Source organism: Hemiscyllium ocellatum, chromosome 20 (assembly GCF_020745735.1).
Source record: "Hemiscyllium ocellatum isolate sHemOce1 chromosome 20, sHemOce1.pat.X.cur, whole genome shotgun sequence".
Taxonomy (NCBI): Eukaryota; Metazoa; Chordata; class Chondrichthyes; order Orectolobiformes; family Hemiscylliidae; genus Hemiscyllium; species Hemiscyllium ocellatum.
Window position 1 is genome coordinate 9,496,806 of NC_083420.1, and position 19,873 is coordinate 9,516,678.

The following is a 19,873-nucleotide window of genomic DNA, read 5'->3' on the forward strand; positions in this document are numbered from 1 at the left end:
AGTGTACTCAATCAGCATCGAACTCACCAATCCTCTGGGCCTGGCACTCCTCCAGCACTGCCTCACTGCCGCCTGCCTGCCCAACCAACTGACATCAGAGTCGCTGCTCTCACCGATGTTGGTGTCATATCCTTCCACTGCTGCCAGCCCCAGACCCAACCAACAGTGAAGTTGCTGATCCTCGGACGCCATCTTTTGCCACTTGGCCTACCTCACCAATGCCTCCTCAGCCACCGAATCCGGGTCCTGTGCTTGCTCCGGGAAAGCCAATAGAGGGCTCACTCTCCTCTGCCCTGGGGACACTCAAGGTCCATGTTAGGCCTGCTCCAGGCCTGAATCCTAGGCCCAGGTCAAGACCATCGAAGGCCCACACCCTGGGCCCACTCAAGGTCCACACCATGGGCCCACTCAAGGTCCACGCCCTGGTCCCATACCCTGGGCCTACTCAAGGTCCATGCCCTGGGCCTGCTCTTGCTGCCACCCATACTGTCCAAGCTCAGGACAAGATAGGTAAATAAAAAATAAAGAGACAGCAACAAAAAGCATTTGTATTTTGGCTTCCATGTTCCTCGAAAAGGAGCTATAGCGACCTCATTTCTAATTCATTCTCAGACATGGTCAGTAATGCTACTGTTTCACTTTTAATCCTCTTTTGTATAACAGCACTATTTTAATTTTAATTCTGTAAGATTTGAACCTAGGTTCTTGTACCTCAGATGGCGCCATTGTAAAAACCTTCCTGTCCTGCGGTACATGTGACAATAAAGAATATTCTATTCAAAAGATTCAATCCATTTCCTAACAGGAACCGATCCACCACTGAGTACCTTCTGAGGCAGAGTGTTCCAAAGTCACGTGACCCTCTGGAGGAAGGAATTTCTCCTGACCTCTATCCCTCAGTTTTTAAACTGTCCCCTGGATCTGGACTGACCCACAAGAGGAAACATTCTTCCATATTCTACTTGTCAAGGCTATTCAGGAACTGATCCACATCGATCACTCCCCTCTCTCTTCTTAACTCTAATGGCAACAAGTCCAGCCTGTTACCCCTCTCCCCATAAGACCCCTCTCCATTCCAGCTATTCATCTATTACACTAAAGAAGGAGACCAAACCTGTGCACAGGGTTGGAGATATGCTTTCACCATCGTTCCATTACAGAGGGAAGTCACCAGTGAGGGATTTGACAACCAGAATGTGGGTTTTAGAATGATTAATGTCAGAGCCTGTGTTAAGCTCCACCTGATCATACAACACGGTAACAACTTGGGTGGGGAAAGACAGAAAATCCTGGGATCCTGTCGATGGAAAACCAATACCGACACTCTCCCAGTCGTCTGAGTAGCAGCGTCTGAGTTACGAATGTAACTTGACATTCCAGTAAATTACAGCTTGTTAAAACAAGAGGATCCTGTTGGTAAGATTCCCCAGTGGTTACCCTCTCCCATTAAAACAACTAAACCCTCAGACTCAGTGGCATCGTGGGAACAAGCGACCAGACCACAAGACTGGGGTGGTTGGCATCAGTGACACACACGATAATGGCTGGTATTGCTGGGTGGAGTGTAGGGCCCATTTAATCTGAACGCTGCACTTTGACAGCAAAGTGGAATGAAGCTTGTCTGAAAATTATAGAAACAAGATGCATGTGTTAACGTGTCACATGACATACATGGAGCAGGACCCAGGAGCACATTGTCTGCCGGCGGGTATGTCAGGTTCCTTTGTTTAATGCGTATCACACTTGTATGGAATCCTGCATGTCACAAAGACTGTGTGTGTCAGTGTGTGTGTGTCAGTGTGTGTGTGTGTGTGTGTGTGTCTGTGTGTATGTCAGTGTGTGTATGTGTCTGTGTGTGTCTGTGTGTGTGTGTGTGTGTGTGTATGTCAGTGTGTGTTGTCAGTGTGTATGTGAGTGTGTGTGTGTGAGTTTGTGTATGTGTGTGTGAGTGCGTTTGTGTGTCAGTGTATGTGTGTGAGTGTATGTGCCTGTGTGAGATTGTGTGTCTGTATGAGTGTATGTGCCTGTGTGTGTGTGTTTGTGTGTGTATTTGTTGAGTGTCTAAGTGTCTGTATTTGAGTGTATGTGTGTGAGTTTGTGTATGTGTGTGTGTCAGTGTGTATGTGAGTGTATGCGTGTGAGTTTGTGTATGTGTGTGTAAATACGTTTGTGTGTCAGTGTATGTGTGTGAATGTATGTGCCTGTGTGTGAGAGTGTGTGTTTGTGTGTGTGTTTGTTGAGTGTCTGAGTGTCTGTATTTGAGTTTATGTGCCTTGAATGTTTTTGTCTGTGTGTGTGTATAAGTGTGTGCGTGTCTCTGTGTGAGCGGGTTTGAGTGTGTGTATGTATGCATGTGTATACATGTGTGTGTGTGTGTGTCTCTGTGTGAACGGGTTTGAATGTGTGTATGTGTGTGAGAGTCTCTGTGTGAGCGGGTTTGAGTGTGTGTGTGAGTGTGAGTGTGAGTGAATGAACAATACAGCACAGGAACAGGTCCTTCGGCCCTCCAAGCTTGTGCTGAAGCATTTTGCCCTTCTGTACTAAATCTATCTTCACTTATCCATATCCCTCTATTCCCTTCCTATTCATGTATCCGTCCAGGTGTTTCTTCAATGCTGCTATTGTGTCTGCTTCCATCAACTCCTCTGGCAGGGCCTTCCAGGCATTCACCACCCTGTGTGTGAAAAACCCGCCTCGCACATCTCTCCTAAACTTCTCCCCATCCCGCACCCTGAAGCTGGAATTGATCCCTCCACCCTGGGAGAAAGCCTCATACTCTCCACTCTATCCAGGCCATTCCCAATCTTCGGGTCCCCTCTCAACCTCCTGCGTTCCAGCAAAAAGAAATCCGGTCTATCCAACTTTCCTTCATAGCTAAAGTCCCCAAACCAGGCCACATCCTGGTAAACCTTTCCGAAACTCCCCAAAACATCCCCATCCTTCTGGGAGTGTGGTGATCCGAACTGTACACAATATTCGAAGTGTGGTGTCAATAAAGTTCCATAAAGCTGCAGCGTAACTTGCTTATCCTTTTACTCAATGCTCCTTCCAATGAGGGCAGCATTCCATTGACTTCATCCCTGGACAATGGCTCCCCAGTCTATCCAGAAATGATGGCTCAGTGGCTAGTGTCCATCTGACTTCAGTTTCAGAAGATTCCGGATTAAATCTCAGCTCTGAATGGGCGTCAGAACAGAGCAAATGACGGTAAAGTTTGAAGGCCTTACACAATCACAGCAATAATCATCCATATAAAGTTGCAAAAACACTTAACACGTTGAAATGATACGAAGGACTTCTCCCACATCGACTCCTGACTGTTCAAGATGGCGGCAGAGGACAACACTCCATATGGAGGTCACACGCTTGTCTGTTCTCTTTCATATCTCGTTCCTTGCTTTCCTCCTTACACAGGATTTCCTAACCCCTCATTCCCCAAGCGGCGGGGGGGGGGAGGTGGAGGATGGGACATGGATTGGAGCACGGAGAGGGGAACAGAGTGAGACACGGACTGGAGCATGGAGAGGGGAACAGAGTGAGACACGGACTGGAGCACGGAATCTTTATTTCTATCCTGGGGTTTTAATCTCTGTATTCTCATGCTCATCCAGTTTTGTTTCTATATTTCTGTGATAGCATTGAAGGTACCTGTAGCTCGATACCCTGTAGATGATATGGTGCCGAGAGGCATCATTAGGAATGTTTCACTGCATTAATATCAGTGCACATGACAATGAAGGCTATCCTCCTCAATTCTATTCCATTTCCTTGTCTCTGGTACTTGGATTGTCAAAACTTGGGGGATTGCTGCAGGTTTAAATGCTACACTCCAATTTTATGTGATGGTTTGGTAGAGCTGGTGTTGGACTAGAGTGTACAGTTAAAAATCACACAGCACCAGGTTATAGTGCAATCAGTTTATTTGGAAGCACTAGCTTTCGGAGCACTGCTCCTTTGTCAGGTGGTTGTGGAGGTTATGATTGTAAGAGACAGAATTTATAGCAAAATTTAACAGTGTGGTGTAACTGAAATTATATATTGAAAAATACCTGGATTGTTTGTTCTTGAACATGTTGGTTTCAATACTTTCACACGTAAATCACAGAACTTTTTTAAAAAGTTACATCCTCAAGTGAATTTTAACAATTGGTTCATGTCAGCCCAGATAAGGTATTGAAGGCGTTAGCTGTCCTGTGAGAGACAGTCTGTGCCATGATAGTAAGACTGATTCTAATTTAAAAAATGGATTTACCCAATCTTACATGGATTTATGCAGTTTTTGAGCAAAGTAAAATCCTTTTACACTCACACTCACACAGTCTCTCTCACAGACATTCATAACACACACACTCTCTCACAGACACTCATAAACCCCCAACACACACATACTCTCTCTCACAGTCATTCATAAATCACACACACACACACACACACACACACACACACACACACACACACACACACACACACACACACACACACACACACACACACACACACACACTCATAAACCCCCAACACACACATACTCTCTCTCACAGTCGTTCATAAATCCCCAACACACACACACACACACACACACACACACACTCTCTCATACACACACACTCTCTCACAGACACTCATAAACCCCCAACACACACACACTCTCTCTCACAGACATTCATACCCCCCCCACACACACACACTCTCACAGACATTCATACCCCCCCCCCCACACACACACACATATACATATAAATGTGTGGGGTGAATTTGCACTTGCAGAATTACATTTTACTTTGCTCAAAAACTGCATGAATCCATGTAAAAATCACGTAGAACCGTTTTTTAGATTAGAATCAGTCTGACCTTTGTGGCACCATCAATCCCTTATCTGGGCCGACATGTCACCAGTTGTTAACGTTCACTTGAGAACGTAACTTTTAAAAAAAGTCCTGCGATTTACTTATGAAAGGATTGAAACCAACATGTTCATGAACAAAAAAATTCAGGTCTCTTTCAATATATAATTTCAGTTACATCACACTGTAAACTTTTGCTATAAATTCTGTCACTTACGATCTTATACTCCACAACCACCTGATGAAGGAGCAGTGCTCTGAAAGCTAGTGCTTCCAAATAAACCTGTTGGACTATAACCTGGTGTTGGGGGATTTTTCAATTTTGTGTGCACAGGGCTCCACCTAATGGTCTCACTGGTCACACACTCAGCCTTCCTGTTATTTCAGTATTTCAGATTTCCCACTTTCATGGTGTTTTGCTTCAGAGGCAAAGTTCTCTGATGGGTCAGTTCAGAAAAGGACAAAGATTGAACCTGGTGTATTGTCTGTTCTCTTTGACACTGAATGTTGGGTTTATTGTTTACGTTTGGGTGATGTGGACATTTCTGAATGGGCCATCGTTAACCACCTTGGGAAGAGTAATGGTGGGTCGAAGAGTGTGGGGCTGGGAAAGCACGGCCGGTCAGGCAGCATCTCGGGAGCAGGAGAATCGACGTTTCAGGAATAAGCCCTTCATCAGGAATGAGGCTTGTGGGCCGGGAGGCTGAGAGGTAAATGGGAGGGGAATGGGCCTGAGACTGAGAGTGCGATAGGTGGATAAAGGTGAGGTTAATGGTGATAGGTCAGAGAGGACGGTGGAGTGGATGGATGGGAAAGGCGATGGACTGGTCAAGAGGGTGGTGCCAAGTTGGAGCCTTGGGACGGGGATAATGTGGGGGGAGGGGAAATGAGGAAACTGGTGAAGTCCACATTTATCCCTGTGTGGTTGCAGTGTTCTTCCTCTGGGCGTCAGGTAGTTAGAGTTTGGCGGTGGAGGAGGCCCAGAACCTACATGTCCTTGGTGGAGTGGGAGGGGGAGTTGAAATGTTCAGCCAAGGGGTGGTGGAGTTGGTGGGTGCGCGTGTCCCAGAGATGCTCTGAAACAATCCGCAAGAAGGCGTCCTGTCTCCCCGATATAGAGGAGACCACACCGAGTGCGATGGATACAGTAGATGACGTGTGTGGAATTACAGGTAAATTTCTGATGGATGTGGAAGGCTCCTTTGGGTCTTGGATGGAGGTGAGTGGGGAGGTGTGGGCACAGGTTTTGCAATTCCTGCGGTGTCAGGGGAAGGTGCAGGAATGGGCAGTGGGCTGGTGGGGGGGTTGGGGGGGGGGGCGTGGATCTGACAAGGGAGTCATGGAGGAAGTGGTCTTTCCAAAATGCAGATAGGGTTGGGGAGAGAAATATCTCTCTGTTGGTGGGGTCTGCTTGTAGGTGGCAGAAATGGCGGAGGATGATGCGATGTATACGGAAGTTGGTAGGGTGGAAGGTGAGGACCAGGGATGGTTCTGTCCTTGTTGAGGTTGGAGGAGTGGGTATCGAGGGCGGAGGTGCGGGAAGTAGAGAAGGTGCATTGGAGGGCATCATCTTCAACCATGTGAGAAGGGAAATTGAAATCTTGGAAGGAATCTGGGATGTCGTGTGATGGAATTGGTCCTCCTGGGAGGTTGAACATCGAAGTAGCGGAGGAACAGGTGGGGGTTGGTGCTAGTGTAGCTGTGGAAGATGGACTGTTCCACATATCTGACAAATAGGCTACCCCTTTGGTTTGGAGGAAGTGGGAGGATTGGAAGGAGACGTTTTTAAGGTTGAAGACCAGTTCGGCCAGGCTGGTTGAGGGTGTTGGTGGAAGGGTACTGGTTGGGACAGTGTGAGAGGAAGAAACAGAGTGCTTGGAGACCTTTGTCGTGGAGGATTGATGTGTACAGGGACTGGATGTCCATGGTGAAGCTGAGGCGAATGGGGCCAGGGAATCAGAAATCTTGGAGGAGGTGAAGAGTGTGGGTGGTGTCCCAAGCGTAAGAGGGGAGTTTCTGGACTAAGGGGGACAGGACGGTGTCAAGGTATGCAGAGGTGAGTTGAGTGGGACAGGAGCAGGCTGAGCCAATGGGTTGACTGGGGAAGTCAGGTTTGTGAATCTTGGGAAGGAGGTAGAATCGGGCAGTGTGGGGTTCACGGACAATAAGGTTGGAAGGTGTGAGTGGGAGATCCCCAGAGGTGATGAGGTTGTGGATGGTCTGGGAGATGGAGGTGATGGGAGGTGAGGTCATGGTCAAGGGGGTGGTAGGAGGAGGTGTCTGCGAGTTGGTGCTTACCTGGATATGATGGCTCTTGAAGGTAATGGTGAGTCACGTTCTTACGTTCTTGAACAGCTGCAGTCTTTGGTCTGGAGGGGGATAGCCACAGCGTTGCCAGGAGAAGAACTCCAGGATTTTGGCCCAGTGACAATGAAGGAATGGTGATCAGAATGATGGGTAACTTGGGAGGGGGGGGGGGGGCGGGGAATGGGGGGAACCGGTAACTCTAGATCTGAGCATGAATCTGCTATTCTTGTCCTTCCCCTAGTGCTTCCAATTAAACCTGTTGGACTATAACCTGGTGTTGTGTGATTTTTAAGGTTATTGAAGACTACGTCAGGATCCTTATCAACCATGCCTAATGGAACGAGGAGCGGCAGATGGATTTTCGAGTCATGGAGACAGGTCTTTTGGCTCAAGCTGGTCCGTGCTGACCAAAAATGTCCATCCACACTAACCCCATTTCCCTGCCCAAGACCCATATCCTTCTAATCCTTTCCTATCCATGTATTTGTCCAAATGCCTTTTAAATGTTGTTAATGTACCTGCCTCAACCACTTCCACTGGCAGCTCATTCCTTATGCGTACCACCCTCTGTCTAAAATGTTGCCCCTCCCTTTTATTCTTTCCCCATTAACCTTAAACTCATGCCCTCTAGTCCTCGATTCCCCAACCCTGGGAAAAGAGACTGAATGTATTCACCCTATCCATGAGTTTAAATTAAATAAATGCAAGGTGTTGGTAAGAAGGGAAAGGTGGGGGTTGGTGCCGGTGTAGCTGTGGAAGACGGACTGTTCCACGTAACCAACAAAGAGGCGGGGGCCCAAGTGGGTGCCTCTGCTTACCCCTTTGGTTTGTAGGAAGTGGGAGGATTTGAGGATCTTTTTCTGTTAATACACTGGGGCGAGTTAAACCCAGCCATTTCAATACAAAGCCACAGTCTTCAGTTTATGGTCTACTTTAATATCGACGCTGTCGACCACCAATATTCTTTCATTTACGCAATCAGTAAGCATTCAATTTAGATGCAGACACAAAGTGGAACACAACGTCAGGTGCATCATAGAGATGTACAGCACAGAAACAGACCCTTCGGTCCAACCCGTCCATGCCGACCAGATATCCCAACCCAATCTAGTCCCACTGCTAGCACCCAGCCCATATCTCTCCAAACCCATCCAAATGCCTTTTAAATGTTGCAATTGTACCAGCTTTTATGACTTCCTCTGACAGCCCATTCCATACACGTACCACCCTCTGAGTGAAAAGGTTGCCCCTTAGGTGTCTTTTATATTTTTCCCCTCTCTCCCTAAACCTATGCCCTCTCGTACTGGACTCCCCCACCCCAGGGAAAAGACTTTGTCTATTTACCCTATCCACGCCCCTCATGATTTTATAAACTTCTATAAGGTCACCCCTCAGTCTCCGACGCTCCAGGGAAAACAGCCCCAGCCTGTTCAGCCTCTCTCATACCTCAAATCCTCCAACCCTGGTAACATCCTTGTAAATCATTTCTGAATCCTTTCAGGTTTCACGACATCCTTCCGATAGGAGGGTGACCAGAATTGCACGCAATATTCCAAGAGTGGCCTCAGGGGCACATGGATTGTTTAAGCTAAGGTGCATGAGTGGACAGTAAAGATTTGGAATCCACAACTAATAGTATATTCTTCAGGATGCTGATGCTGGCTATGTGGATCAGGATTAGTCTGAGAACCAGAACTCTACGGCAAGCAGTTATTTACAAAACCGAAACCTTACCATTTCACCAACAAATCTCCAAACATCTGCGGCAACTGACTTACAGCTTACTGACAGAGTTTATTTTAGAACACACTGAAAGATCCCATACAGGGAAATCCATGAGTAAGCAGCTGCTGCCTTCCATCAAGTCCTTGCTGACTAACGCTACGTAAGGATAGTGCAGTTGGATCAGGTTGATGCTCCTGACTCCAGACTAACCATCATCTCAATGCTGCTGCTAACGTTCCTTTGGGCCCTAGATCTCTCTGTTCAACAACACTCCCTAAGGCCCTACCGTTAACTGTGTAAGCCCTGCCCCGGTTTATCTTACCAACACTTGCATTTATTTAATTTAAACTCATGGATAGGGTGAATACATTCAGTCTTTTTTCCCAGGGTTGGGGAATCGAGGACTAGAGGGCATGAGTTTAAGGTTAATGGGGAAAGAATAAAAGGGAGGGGCAACTTTTTAGACAGAGGGTGGTACCAGTGGAAGTGGTTGAGGCAGGTACATTAACAACATTTAAAAGGCATTTGGACAAATACATGGATAGGAAAGGATTAGAAGGATATGGGTCTTGGGCAGGGAAATGGGGTTAGTGTGGATGGACATTTTTGGTCAGCACGGACCAGCTTGAGCCAAAAGACCTGTCTCCATGACTCGAAAATCCATCTTCTGCTCCTTGTTCCATTAGGCATGGTTGATCAGGATCCTGACGTAATCTTCAATCGCCTGATGAAGGAGTGACGCTCCGAAAGCTAGTGTGCTTCCAATTAAACCACCATCACCTGATGAAGGAGCGTCACTCCGAAAGCTAGTGTGCTTCCAATTAAACCTATTGGACTATAACCTGGTGTTGTGTGATTTTTAACTTTGTACACCCCAGTCCAACACCGGCATCTCCAAATCTTCAATAACCTTCTCCACTCCATCGCCAATGTTGGTGTCATTTACAAACGGACGAACCATGCCTCCTAAATTCTCATCCAAAATAATTTATGTAAATGATGAACAACAGTGGATCCAGCACCGATCCTTGTGGTACTCCAGTCATAGGCCTCCAGTCAGAAAAGCAACCCCTCCACCACCACATTCTGTCTCCTAATGTCAAGCCAATTTAATACCCAATTGGCTGGCCTCTGTGATCTAACTTTACTAACCAATCTATTAGAGTCATAGAGATGTACAGCACAGAAACAGATTCTTCAGTCCAACTCATCCATGCTGACCAGATATCCCAACCTAATCTAGTCCCAGTTGCCAGCATTTGGCCCATATCCCTCCAAATCCAGATGCCTTTAAAATGCTGTAATCGTAGCAGCCTCCACCACTTCCTCTGGCAGCTCATTCCATACACACACCACCCTCAGCGTGTGTAAATTAAACAAATATAGAGGCCGAAACATCTTCACCGATCTTGCCTTCATCAGCTCTTACACAAATAGGAAGTAAGAGTAGGCCATTCTGCCCTTCGCGCCTGCTTTACCACTCAATAAGATTGTGGCTGATCTGATTTTAATGCCAACTCCACATTCCGGCATATCCCTTCCCCCGATAATCTTTCAGCCTCTTTGTCACCAAGAATATCCCCGTCTTAAAGATATTTAAAAATTCTGCATTCCCTGCCTTTTGAGGAAGGGGATTACCAAGACTCACAACCCTCTGAGGCAAAATAAGTGTTTTTGTGTCTCTGTTATAAATGGGAGGCCCCTCATTTGTAAGTCGTGGCCTCTTGTTCTGGATTCTCCTACATCCACCCTGTCAAGTCCCCTCAGGATCTTGTTGGTTTCAGTTCATTCACTTCCTCTAAACCTCAGAAGATATAGGGCCAACCAGTCGAGTTTTCTCTCGAAGTTGGGACAAAAAGATACCAAAAAGCCTCTTTGCTAATCCCACACCAATGAGGACGTGAATATTGAGCTGCCTGTAGGGGCAGCACAGTGGCTCAGTAGTTAGCACTGCTGCCTCACAGTGCTGGGGTCCCAAGTTTGATTCCAGCGTTAGGTAACTGTCTGTGTGGAGTTTGCACATTCTCCCCGTGTCTGCATGGGTTTCCTCTGGGTGCTCTGGTTTCGTCCCACAGTCCAAAGATGTGCTGGTCAGGGTGGATGTGCCATGGGAATTTGCCCATAGTGTTTAGGGGCATGTACATTAGGTGTATTAGTCAGGGTTAAATGTAGGGAGATGAGTCTGAGTTGGTTACTCTTCTGATGGTCAGTGTGGACTTGTTGGGCCGAAGGGCCTGTTACCACACTGTAGGGATTCTATGAATTCTAAAATCTATGCCTGACCTATAAGTAAAATTCAGACAGAGCACGAGTTGGAGTGAGCTTTCTGGGGAAGGGATTGCCTCACACATCACCAACATTACTGGGAAAGGTCTCCTTTGACAGGTGTTAGGCCCCTAATTTCTTAGGCATCCACTCTACACGCCTTAGAAATTTAGCAGCAGGACCAATGCTTGCACTGATTGGTCACAGGTCTTCCCGTTGATAAACTTCATATGATTAGCATGCTGTCCTTGTATATGATACACAGGTGCAGGATGTGCCAATCTCTCCCTTGATGGTTTCCTTGAATCAACCGTACACTTATCACTCGAGAAGATAGTGGCTGATGCATTCTGGGTGATGGCTTGGTCACAGAGGACAAAGCTGATAATCTGATAACTGCTCTGAATGCAGATTTGCCGATTAAACCCCTGATGCAGAACACTGTCGCTATGGCAACTCAAAGTCAAGCACTATAATGCGCATCCTGCAATTCCATGAGATTTTGTTGCTGTCCAATGGGCTGAAATGATGGAATACATCAACTGTAGCAGGTATAGTAAAATGTTTTATACAAAACGGTGCGAATGACGTAGATTCCATTAGGTTTGAGTGAGATTCAGCTCCTGAATAAGTGAAACAGGCGTCATCGAGGCAGATGTAAAGGGATCTAATGTTCAATTGCTACAGGTTTTATGCAACTTGAGGTCAAATGTTAGAGAAGCCTCTTGTTCATAACGAAATGTAGGCAGAAAGGTTTATTTGGTACTGTTACCATCATCACTTTTAACCCGACGGTGTACTGAAAGATTAGCCAGTTGGATTACATCTGGTGGACATCCAATTAATACTTCCCTGATCGTTCATTTAATCAAAAGCCACTTGAGCTCCCTGAGGGAGGGGAGGGTGAGGATGGTGATGGAGTGGAGGGGCCTGGGCTCTGTGAGGGAGGGGAGGGTGAGGATGGTGATGGAGTGGAGGGGCCTGTGCACTGTGGGGGAGGGGAGGGTGAGGATGGGGATGGAGTGGAGGGGCCTGTGCACTGTGAGGGAGGGGAGGGTGAGGATGGTGATGGAGTGGAGGGGCCTGTGCTCTGTGGGGGAGGGGAGGGTGAGGATGGTGATGGAATGGAGGGGCCTGTGCACTGTGGGGGAGGGGAGGGTGAGGATGGGGATGGAATGGTGGGGCCTGTGCTCTGTGGGGGAGGGGAGGGTGAGGATGGTGTAGGAATGGAGGGGCCTGTGCACTGTGGGGGAGGGGAGGGTGAGGATGGTGATGGAGTGGAGGGGCCTGTGCACTGTGGGGGAGGGGAGGGTGAGGATGGTGATGGAATGGAGGGGCCTGTGCACTGTGGGGGAGGGGAGGGTGAGGATGGTGATGGAATGGAGGGGCCTGTGCACTGTGGGGGAGGGGAGGGTGAGGATGGTGATGGAGTGGAGGGGCCTGTGCACTGTGGGGGAGGGGAGGGTGAGGATGGGGATGGAATGGAGGGGCCTGTGCTCTGTGGGGGAGGGGAGGGTGAGGATGGTGTAGGAATGGAGGGGCCTGTGCACTGTGGGGGAGGGGAGGGTGAGGATGGTGATGGAGTGGAGGGGCCTGTGCTCTGTGGGGGAGGGGAGAGTGAGGATGGGGATGGAGAGAAAGGACCTGTGCTCTGTGGGGGAGGGGAGAGTGAGGATGGGGATGGAGTGGAGGGGCCTGTGCACTGTGGGGGAGGGGAGGGTGAGGATGGTGATGGAGTGGAGGGGCCTGTGCACTGTGGGGGAGGGGAGGGTGAGGATGGGGATGGAATGGAGGGGCCTGTGCTCTGTGGGGGAGGGGAGGGTGAGGATGGTGATGGAATGGAGGGGCCTGTGCACTGTGGGGGAGGGGAGGGTGAGGATGGTGATGGAGTGGAGGGGCCTGTGCACTGTGGGGGAGGGGAGAGTGAGGATGGGGATGGAGAGAAAGGACCTGTGCTCTGTGGGGGAGGGGAGGGTGAGGATGGGGATGGAGAGAAAGGACCTGTGCTCTGTGGGGGAGGGGAGGGTGAGGAATGTTGGCAGAGTGGAATGGGGTGGGTCGTGGCCTGTTTTGCGTATACTATAAGGGGATGTAACCCCACCCTCATCATCCAATTGCACAGTTTCCATTTGGCCTTCAATCCCAGTCCCTTGGCCTTGAGCTGCTTTTGGAGGGGGATGCGGGTTAATAGATCATGTGACCGCTCTGTGGGACTGCTCCTGGCCTCTGGACCAGGAACTAAAGGCGGTTCTTGGACAGACTCGATGCTTTAACAGGAGAATTGCACAAACAGGATGTTTCAAATCTGATTTCATGAGGAAATACTTTGTGTTCACTGACTCGATTCATTTGCCAAAGCAACATTCTGATTAACATCAGATCTAAGTCCAGCAATGCGCTATTTTCATTTTCCCTTCAATGACGGTGACAAACTGTTCAAACTGTCAAAAAAACCCATCTGGTTTACTCATGTCCTTCAGGGAACAAAACTGCTGTCCCTTACTGGTCTAGTCTGTGTGTGACTCCAGACCCACAGTAATGTGGCTGATTTTCAGCTGCCCTCTGGGCAATTAGAGATGGTCAATAAGTGTTGGCCTAGCCAGCGATGTTCCTGTGAAGAAACAATATGCTCAGATCAAAGTTAATTTTAACAGATTTCTTGATATTGAAAATTGGTTTTCTACATGGACATACGAAACATTTGCACACGTGTATGTAATTTTCCAAGTTGGAGAGCTATTAGAAGCTTGGGTCTTTTCCAGCTAGCACTGGTTCTTGAGCATGTGTTAGCTTTCAGCACTGGGAGGGATTAAAAAAATGCTTTAAAAATGAGTTGGTTTTGTTCAAATGTGTAAGCTGCAATGTGTTCCTAGTCACAGACGGAATACAGAAAAGGAACATTTAAAAAAATTAAGGGAATGGATTCCTTTGATTTTGAAAAACAAAGGCATGATTAAGGCTTGGGTAAAAATCAGTGGAGAGGATATTTTTAAGTGGAAAATTGATCTCTATTGTATTTGGTAAAAATGGACTCAATGACAATGAATTCTGGGATTGGATTTTGTATTTTCCCACCATTTCCTGTTTCACTTGATCAGGAACTCATTGGGAAAGGGAGCTTTCATTGCTTTATGAATTCAAATGAATAGAGCTGAATTAAACTTTGCAAGACTAATCCAGCACAGGATCCTTTGATCTTCCATCACAGACACTTAACCTCTCACACTCTGGTCATATAGCCATCTTAACGGTGACAACAGTTCATTAACAGTTCTGGTTTTCACATCAAAATTGGTGCAAGTGTATTTTTTAAACATTTTAACCCTCAGCCTCTCTGTAAGGATGTCTTGTGGTCTGGGGCCACATAGACTCTTCTACTTTAAAAGGAACAGTACATTGAAAAGATTGAGAAACAAGGCAAAGTTACCATAGTCAGATCAGACCATAGGGCTGCTTTCTTGTTGGAAACAGATGACTGGTGGTGGTTTACCACACGTTAGGTGAGGGGAGAGGTTGAGAAGGAGAGTCCTTCGTGGTAACCTGAAGGTGGCACGGTGGCTCAGTGGCTAGCACTGCTGCCTCACAGCACCAGGGATGTAGGTTCAATTCCAGCCTCAGGTGACTGTCTGTGTGAAGTTTGCACATTCTCCCTGGGCCTGCTTCGGTTTCCTCCCACAGTCCAAAGGTTAGGTAGATTGGCAATTCCAAATTAGCCACAGTGTACAGACAAGGTGAGTTGGCCATGGGAAATGCAGGGTTACAGGAATAGAGTGGTGGATCTGGATGGGATGCTCATCAGGGGGTTGGTGCAGATTCAATGGGCCGAGTGGGTTGTAAAGATTCTACAATATTCTCAGCTGCTGCAGGAATTAAGCCCACACTGTTGGCATCGCTTACCTTTGCAAATCAACTGAGCTAACCTACCCACTTGCAAAACAATAGAATACTAGATGAATGCTTTGTGCACTGTTTCCAAGTTCTCACTCCATAACTAACACCGTGCCTGTGTCTGTTCGGTTTGCTGTTATGAATCACATGTTTGTAGTCAGCAAACGCAGCCAGTAACTTAATTGATGCAAAGCATTCTGAAGATGTGAGAGTGAAGCAATGTGATGGAGTTAATTAAAAACAAAATACCGCAGAAGTAGGAGATGGCAAATAAAAACGGAAAATACTGGTGAAATCTTCGAATTGTTCCAAAGAAGAATTGGATAGCACTCCAACCGTTAACCTCTGCCAGAGGAAGGATGCTGTTAAAGTTGAAAGGGTTCAGAAAAGATTTACAAGGATGTTGCCAGGGTTGGAGGGTTTGAGTGTAGAGGGAGAGGCTGAACAGGCTGGGGCTGTTTTCCCTGGAGCGTCGGAGGCTGAGGGGTGACCTTATAGAGGTTTATAAAATCATGAGGAACATGGATAGGGTAAATAGACAAGGTCTTTCCACGGGGGTATGGAGATTAAAACTAGAGGGGCATAGGTGAGTGGAGAAAGATTTAAAAGGGGCATAAGGCGTAACTCTTTCACACAGAGGGTGGTACGTGTATGGAATGAGCTGCCAGAGGTGGTGGTGGAGGCTGGTACAATTACAACATTTAAAAGGCACCTGGATGAGAATATGAATAGGAAGGGTTTAGGGGGATATGGATCAAATGCTGGCAAATGGACTGGACCAGTTTAGGATATCTGGTCGGCATGGACAAGTTGGACCGAAGGGTCTGTTTCCGTGCTATATGACTCTATGACTCTATAACTCTCTCTCTGCACAGATGAAGCCAGACTTGCTGAGTTTCTGTTTTTACTTCATTGAAGTTAATTGCCAGATTTGGCCGAGCTACAATACTCAGGTTTCTGTTCACAGGGTAATATGGTTAGTTTATGAAGTCTAATTGAGTTACTTCTACAAATAGACTGTGTTGAGAAGGCAGGAGAGTCAATAATGTAATAGACACATTGTTACTCTCAATAATACTTTGCTAGATATCTTGATTAACTGAAAATGTGTTGCTGGAAAAAGTGCAACAGGTCAGGCAGCATCCAAGGAGCAGGAGAATCGACGTTTCGGGCATGAGCCCTTCTTCAGGGTCCTGAAGGAGGGCTCATGCCCGAAACATCGATTCTCCCGCTCCTTGGATGCTGCCTGACCTGCTGCGCTTTTCCAGCAACACATTTTCAGCTCTGATCTCCAGCATCTGCAGTCCTCACTTTCTCCTGGATATCTTGATATCCGAGCATTGTCATATCACAGGGATTAATCCATAAATATCCTCACTTTTCTTCGAGTCGAAATACAGTAAGCTTCACTTTGCAATAGTATTAAGTTGGCAGATCAAATGTTTTGATACCTTTTTTTAAACTTTGCTGTGTTTCTAAATCTTCAAAGAACCAACCAGAGATTCAGGAGATATGAGGAGAAAGGTTAATTTAATCTTACTGCACGCAGTCAGTTTTCGAACCAGTTGTTCTGTGAGCCTGTCATTACAGTTAATGTAGCCAATTTAGCCCAACTGGTTTCAGTTCCATTGAATTAGCCCTTCATATAGTATTGCACTGTTTGCAAATGAATCTGGTCTGGAAAATGAATTATTTACATTGTCAAAGATTAATGACTGTCTGGTGATCAGATGTTGTTGACATTTATTGGTCCTGGGATTTTGTGCTATGCAGACTCCTGGCTGCAATGAAAAAGCAGATTCACACAGATGCTGAAAATCAGAGGCACCGGGGAAGATACAGCAAACCTATAAGAATCTGAGGGGTAATGGACAGTCCAAATTTCCAGTGCCTATCTCCTTCATCGGAACTGACACTGATATCATCAAAAGAGAAACGGGGAGCTATTCAAATACAATAGAGACAGGAGGATTGTATTATTATAGTGGGGGTTGGTTGGCTGGATGGCTGGTTTAGGATGAAGAGAGACACCAACAGTGTGGGTTCAATTCCTGCAGCAGGTGAGATTACCATGAAAGTTCTGTCTCCTCAACCTTCTTTCTTACCTGAGACATGGTGACCCTTGGGTTAAACTCACTAATAATTGTGTGTGTGTGTGTGTGTGTGTGTGTGTGTGTGTGTGTGTGTGTGTGTGTGTGTGTGTGTGTGTGTGAGAGAGAGAGCAGTTCTATGGTCCACTGGGATTATGGTGACTTTATCCATCATTATGTAACTAATTATCTCAGTTAAGTAATGCACAGGAGGCCATTAAAGGTGCAGCAAACACATCAACAGTGGAGGAACTATCAGAACAAAATGGTTGGGTTTGGAATCACCTCTTTCCTGAGCCAATGGTGTTCCTTTAACATCAACTTCTGTTACACTTTACAATCCATTATCCTTTAGATAGTCTTGGGGTTCTCTGTTCACTTTGTACTTTTCAATTCTTCAGAGGAAGTTGATGTAAGTATGTAACAGGTTTCTGATTGGAGATATTTCTATGTTGCATGGCCCCCATCCAATTAAAGTTTTTTTTGTTTGCAATTTCCAATTCTTTTATGACCAACCTACAAAATGTACCCTTCTGGTTTGGTTTTATTCTTTCACAGATCGAGACAGATTTAACCAACTTCCCCTAATCCAGAAGGGTTTGCCAGGATACTTCACAGTGGAGTCAAACATTCCTGAGTAAAAAATGAGGTCTGCAGATGCTGGAGATCACAGCTGCAAATGTGTTGCTGGTCAAAGCACAGCAGGCCAGGCAGCATCTCAGGAATAGAGAATTCGACGTTTCGAGCATAAGCCCTTCATCAGGAATAAGAGAGAGAGAGCCAAGCAGGCTAAGATAAAAGGTAGGGAGGAGGGACTAGGGGGAGGGGCGATGGAGGTGGGATAGGTGGAAGGAGGTCAAGGTGAGGGTGATAGGCCGGAGTGGGGTGGGGGCGGAGAGGTCAGGAAGAGGATTGCAGATTAGGAGGGCGGTGCTGAGTTAGAGGAAACCGACTGAGACAAGGTGGGGGGAGGGGAGATGAGGAAACTGGAGAAATCTGAATTCATACCTTGTGGTTGGAGGGTTCCCAGGCGGAAGATGAGGCGCTCCTCCTCCAGCCGTCGTGTAGTTGTGTTCTGCCGGTGGAGGAGTCCAAGGACCTGCATGTCCTCGGTGGAGTGGGAGGGAGAGTTAAAGTGTTGAGCCACGGGGTGATTGGGTTGGTTGGTTCGGGCGGCCCGGAGGTGTTCTCTGAAGCGTTCAGCAAGTAAGCGGCCTGTCTCCCCAATATAGAGGAGGCCACATCGGGTGCAGCGGATGCAATAGATGATGTGTGTGGAGGTACAGGTGAACTTGTGGCGGATATGGAAGGATCCCTTGGGGCCTTGGAGGGAAGTGAGTGTGGAGGTGTGGGCGCAAGTTTTACATTTCCTGCGGTTGCAGGGGAAGGTGCCGGGGGTGGAGGTTGGGTTGGTAGGGGGTGTGGATCTGACGAGGGAGTCACGAAGGGAGTGGTCCTTGCGGAACGCTGATAGGGGAGGGGAGGGAAATATATCCTTGGTGGTGGGGTCCGTTTGGAGGTGGCGGAAATGGCGGCGGATGATACGTTGTATGCGGAGGTTGGTGGGGTGGTAGGTGAGAACCAGTGGGGTTCTGTCTTGGTGGCGGTTGGAGGAGCGGGGCTCAAGGGCGGAGGAGCGGGAAGTGGAGGAGATGCGGTGGAGGGCATCGTCGATCACGTCTGGGGGGAATCTGCGGTCCTTGAAGAAGGAGGCCATCTGGGCTGTGCGGTGTTGGAATTGGTCCTCCTGGGAGCAGATGCGGCGGAGACGAAGGAATTGGGAATATGGGATGGCGTTTTTACAGGGGGCAGGGTGGGAGGAGGTGTAGTCCAGGTAGCTGTGGGAGTCAGTCGGTTTATAATAGATATCTGTGTTGAGTCGGTCGCCCGAGATAGAAATGGAAAGGTCTAGGAAGGGGAGGGAGGAGTCTGAGACAGTCCAGGTGAATTTCAGGTCAGGATGGAAGGTGTTAGTAAAGTTGATGAACTGTTCAACCTCCTCGTGGGAGCACGAGGCAGCGCCGATACAGTCATCGATGTAGCGGAGGAAAAGGTGGGGGGTGGTGCCAGTGTAGCTGCGGAAGATGGACTGTTCCACATATCCTACGAAGAGGCAGGCATAGCTGGGGCCCATGCGGGTGCCCATGGCAACTCCTTTAGTTTGGAGGAAGTGGGAGGATTGAAAAGAGAAGTTATTCAGGGTGAGGACCAGTTCAGTCAGTCGAAGGAGGGTGTCAGTGGAAGGGTACTGGTTGGTGCGGCGGGAAAGGAAGGAGCGGAGGGCTTTGAGTCCTTCGTGATGGGGGATGGAGGTGTACAGGGATCCTTCGTGATGGGGGATGGAGGTGTACAGGGATCCTTCGTGATGGGGGATGGAGGTGTACAGGGATCCTTCGTGATGGGGGATGGAGGTGTACAGGGATCCTTCGTGATGGGGGATGGAGGTGTACATTCCTGAGAGTCATAGAGATGTACAGCATGGAAACAGACCCTTCGGCCCAACCCGTCCACGCCGACCAGATATCCCAATCCAATCTAGTCCCACCTGCCAGCACCGGGCCCATGTCCCTCCAAACCCTTCCTATTCATATACCCATCCAAATGCCTCTTAAATGCTGTAATTGTACCAGCCTCCACCACTTCCTCTGGCAGCTCATTCCAAGCACACACCACCCTCTGTGTGAAAAAGTTGTCCCTTAGGTCTCTTTTATATCTTTCCCCTCTCACCCTAAACCTATGCCATCTAGTTTTCGA

At 47.7% G+C, this 19,873-nt stretch overlaps 1 protein-coding gene across 1 annotated transcript in view; it reads left to right on the forward strand.

The window, feature by feature from the left end:
* The first annotated feature begins 218 nt into the window (after window positions 1–218).
* si:dkeyp-72e1.9 (syntaxin-binding protein 4) overlaps window positions 219–19,873 on the forward strand; it is a 132,372-nt gene continuing 112,717 nt past the window's right edge. Inside the window, exon 1 of the mRNA XM_060840946.1 lies at window positions 219–510. Coding sequence (XP_060696929.1) covers window positions 219–510 — 292 coding nt within the window. The remainder of the gene's footprint in view (window positions 511–19,873) is intronic.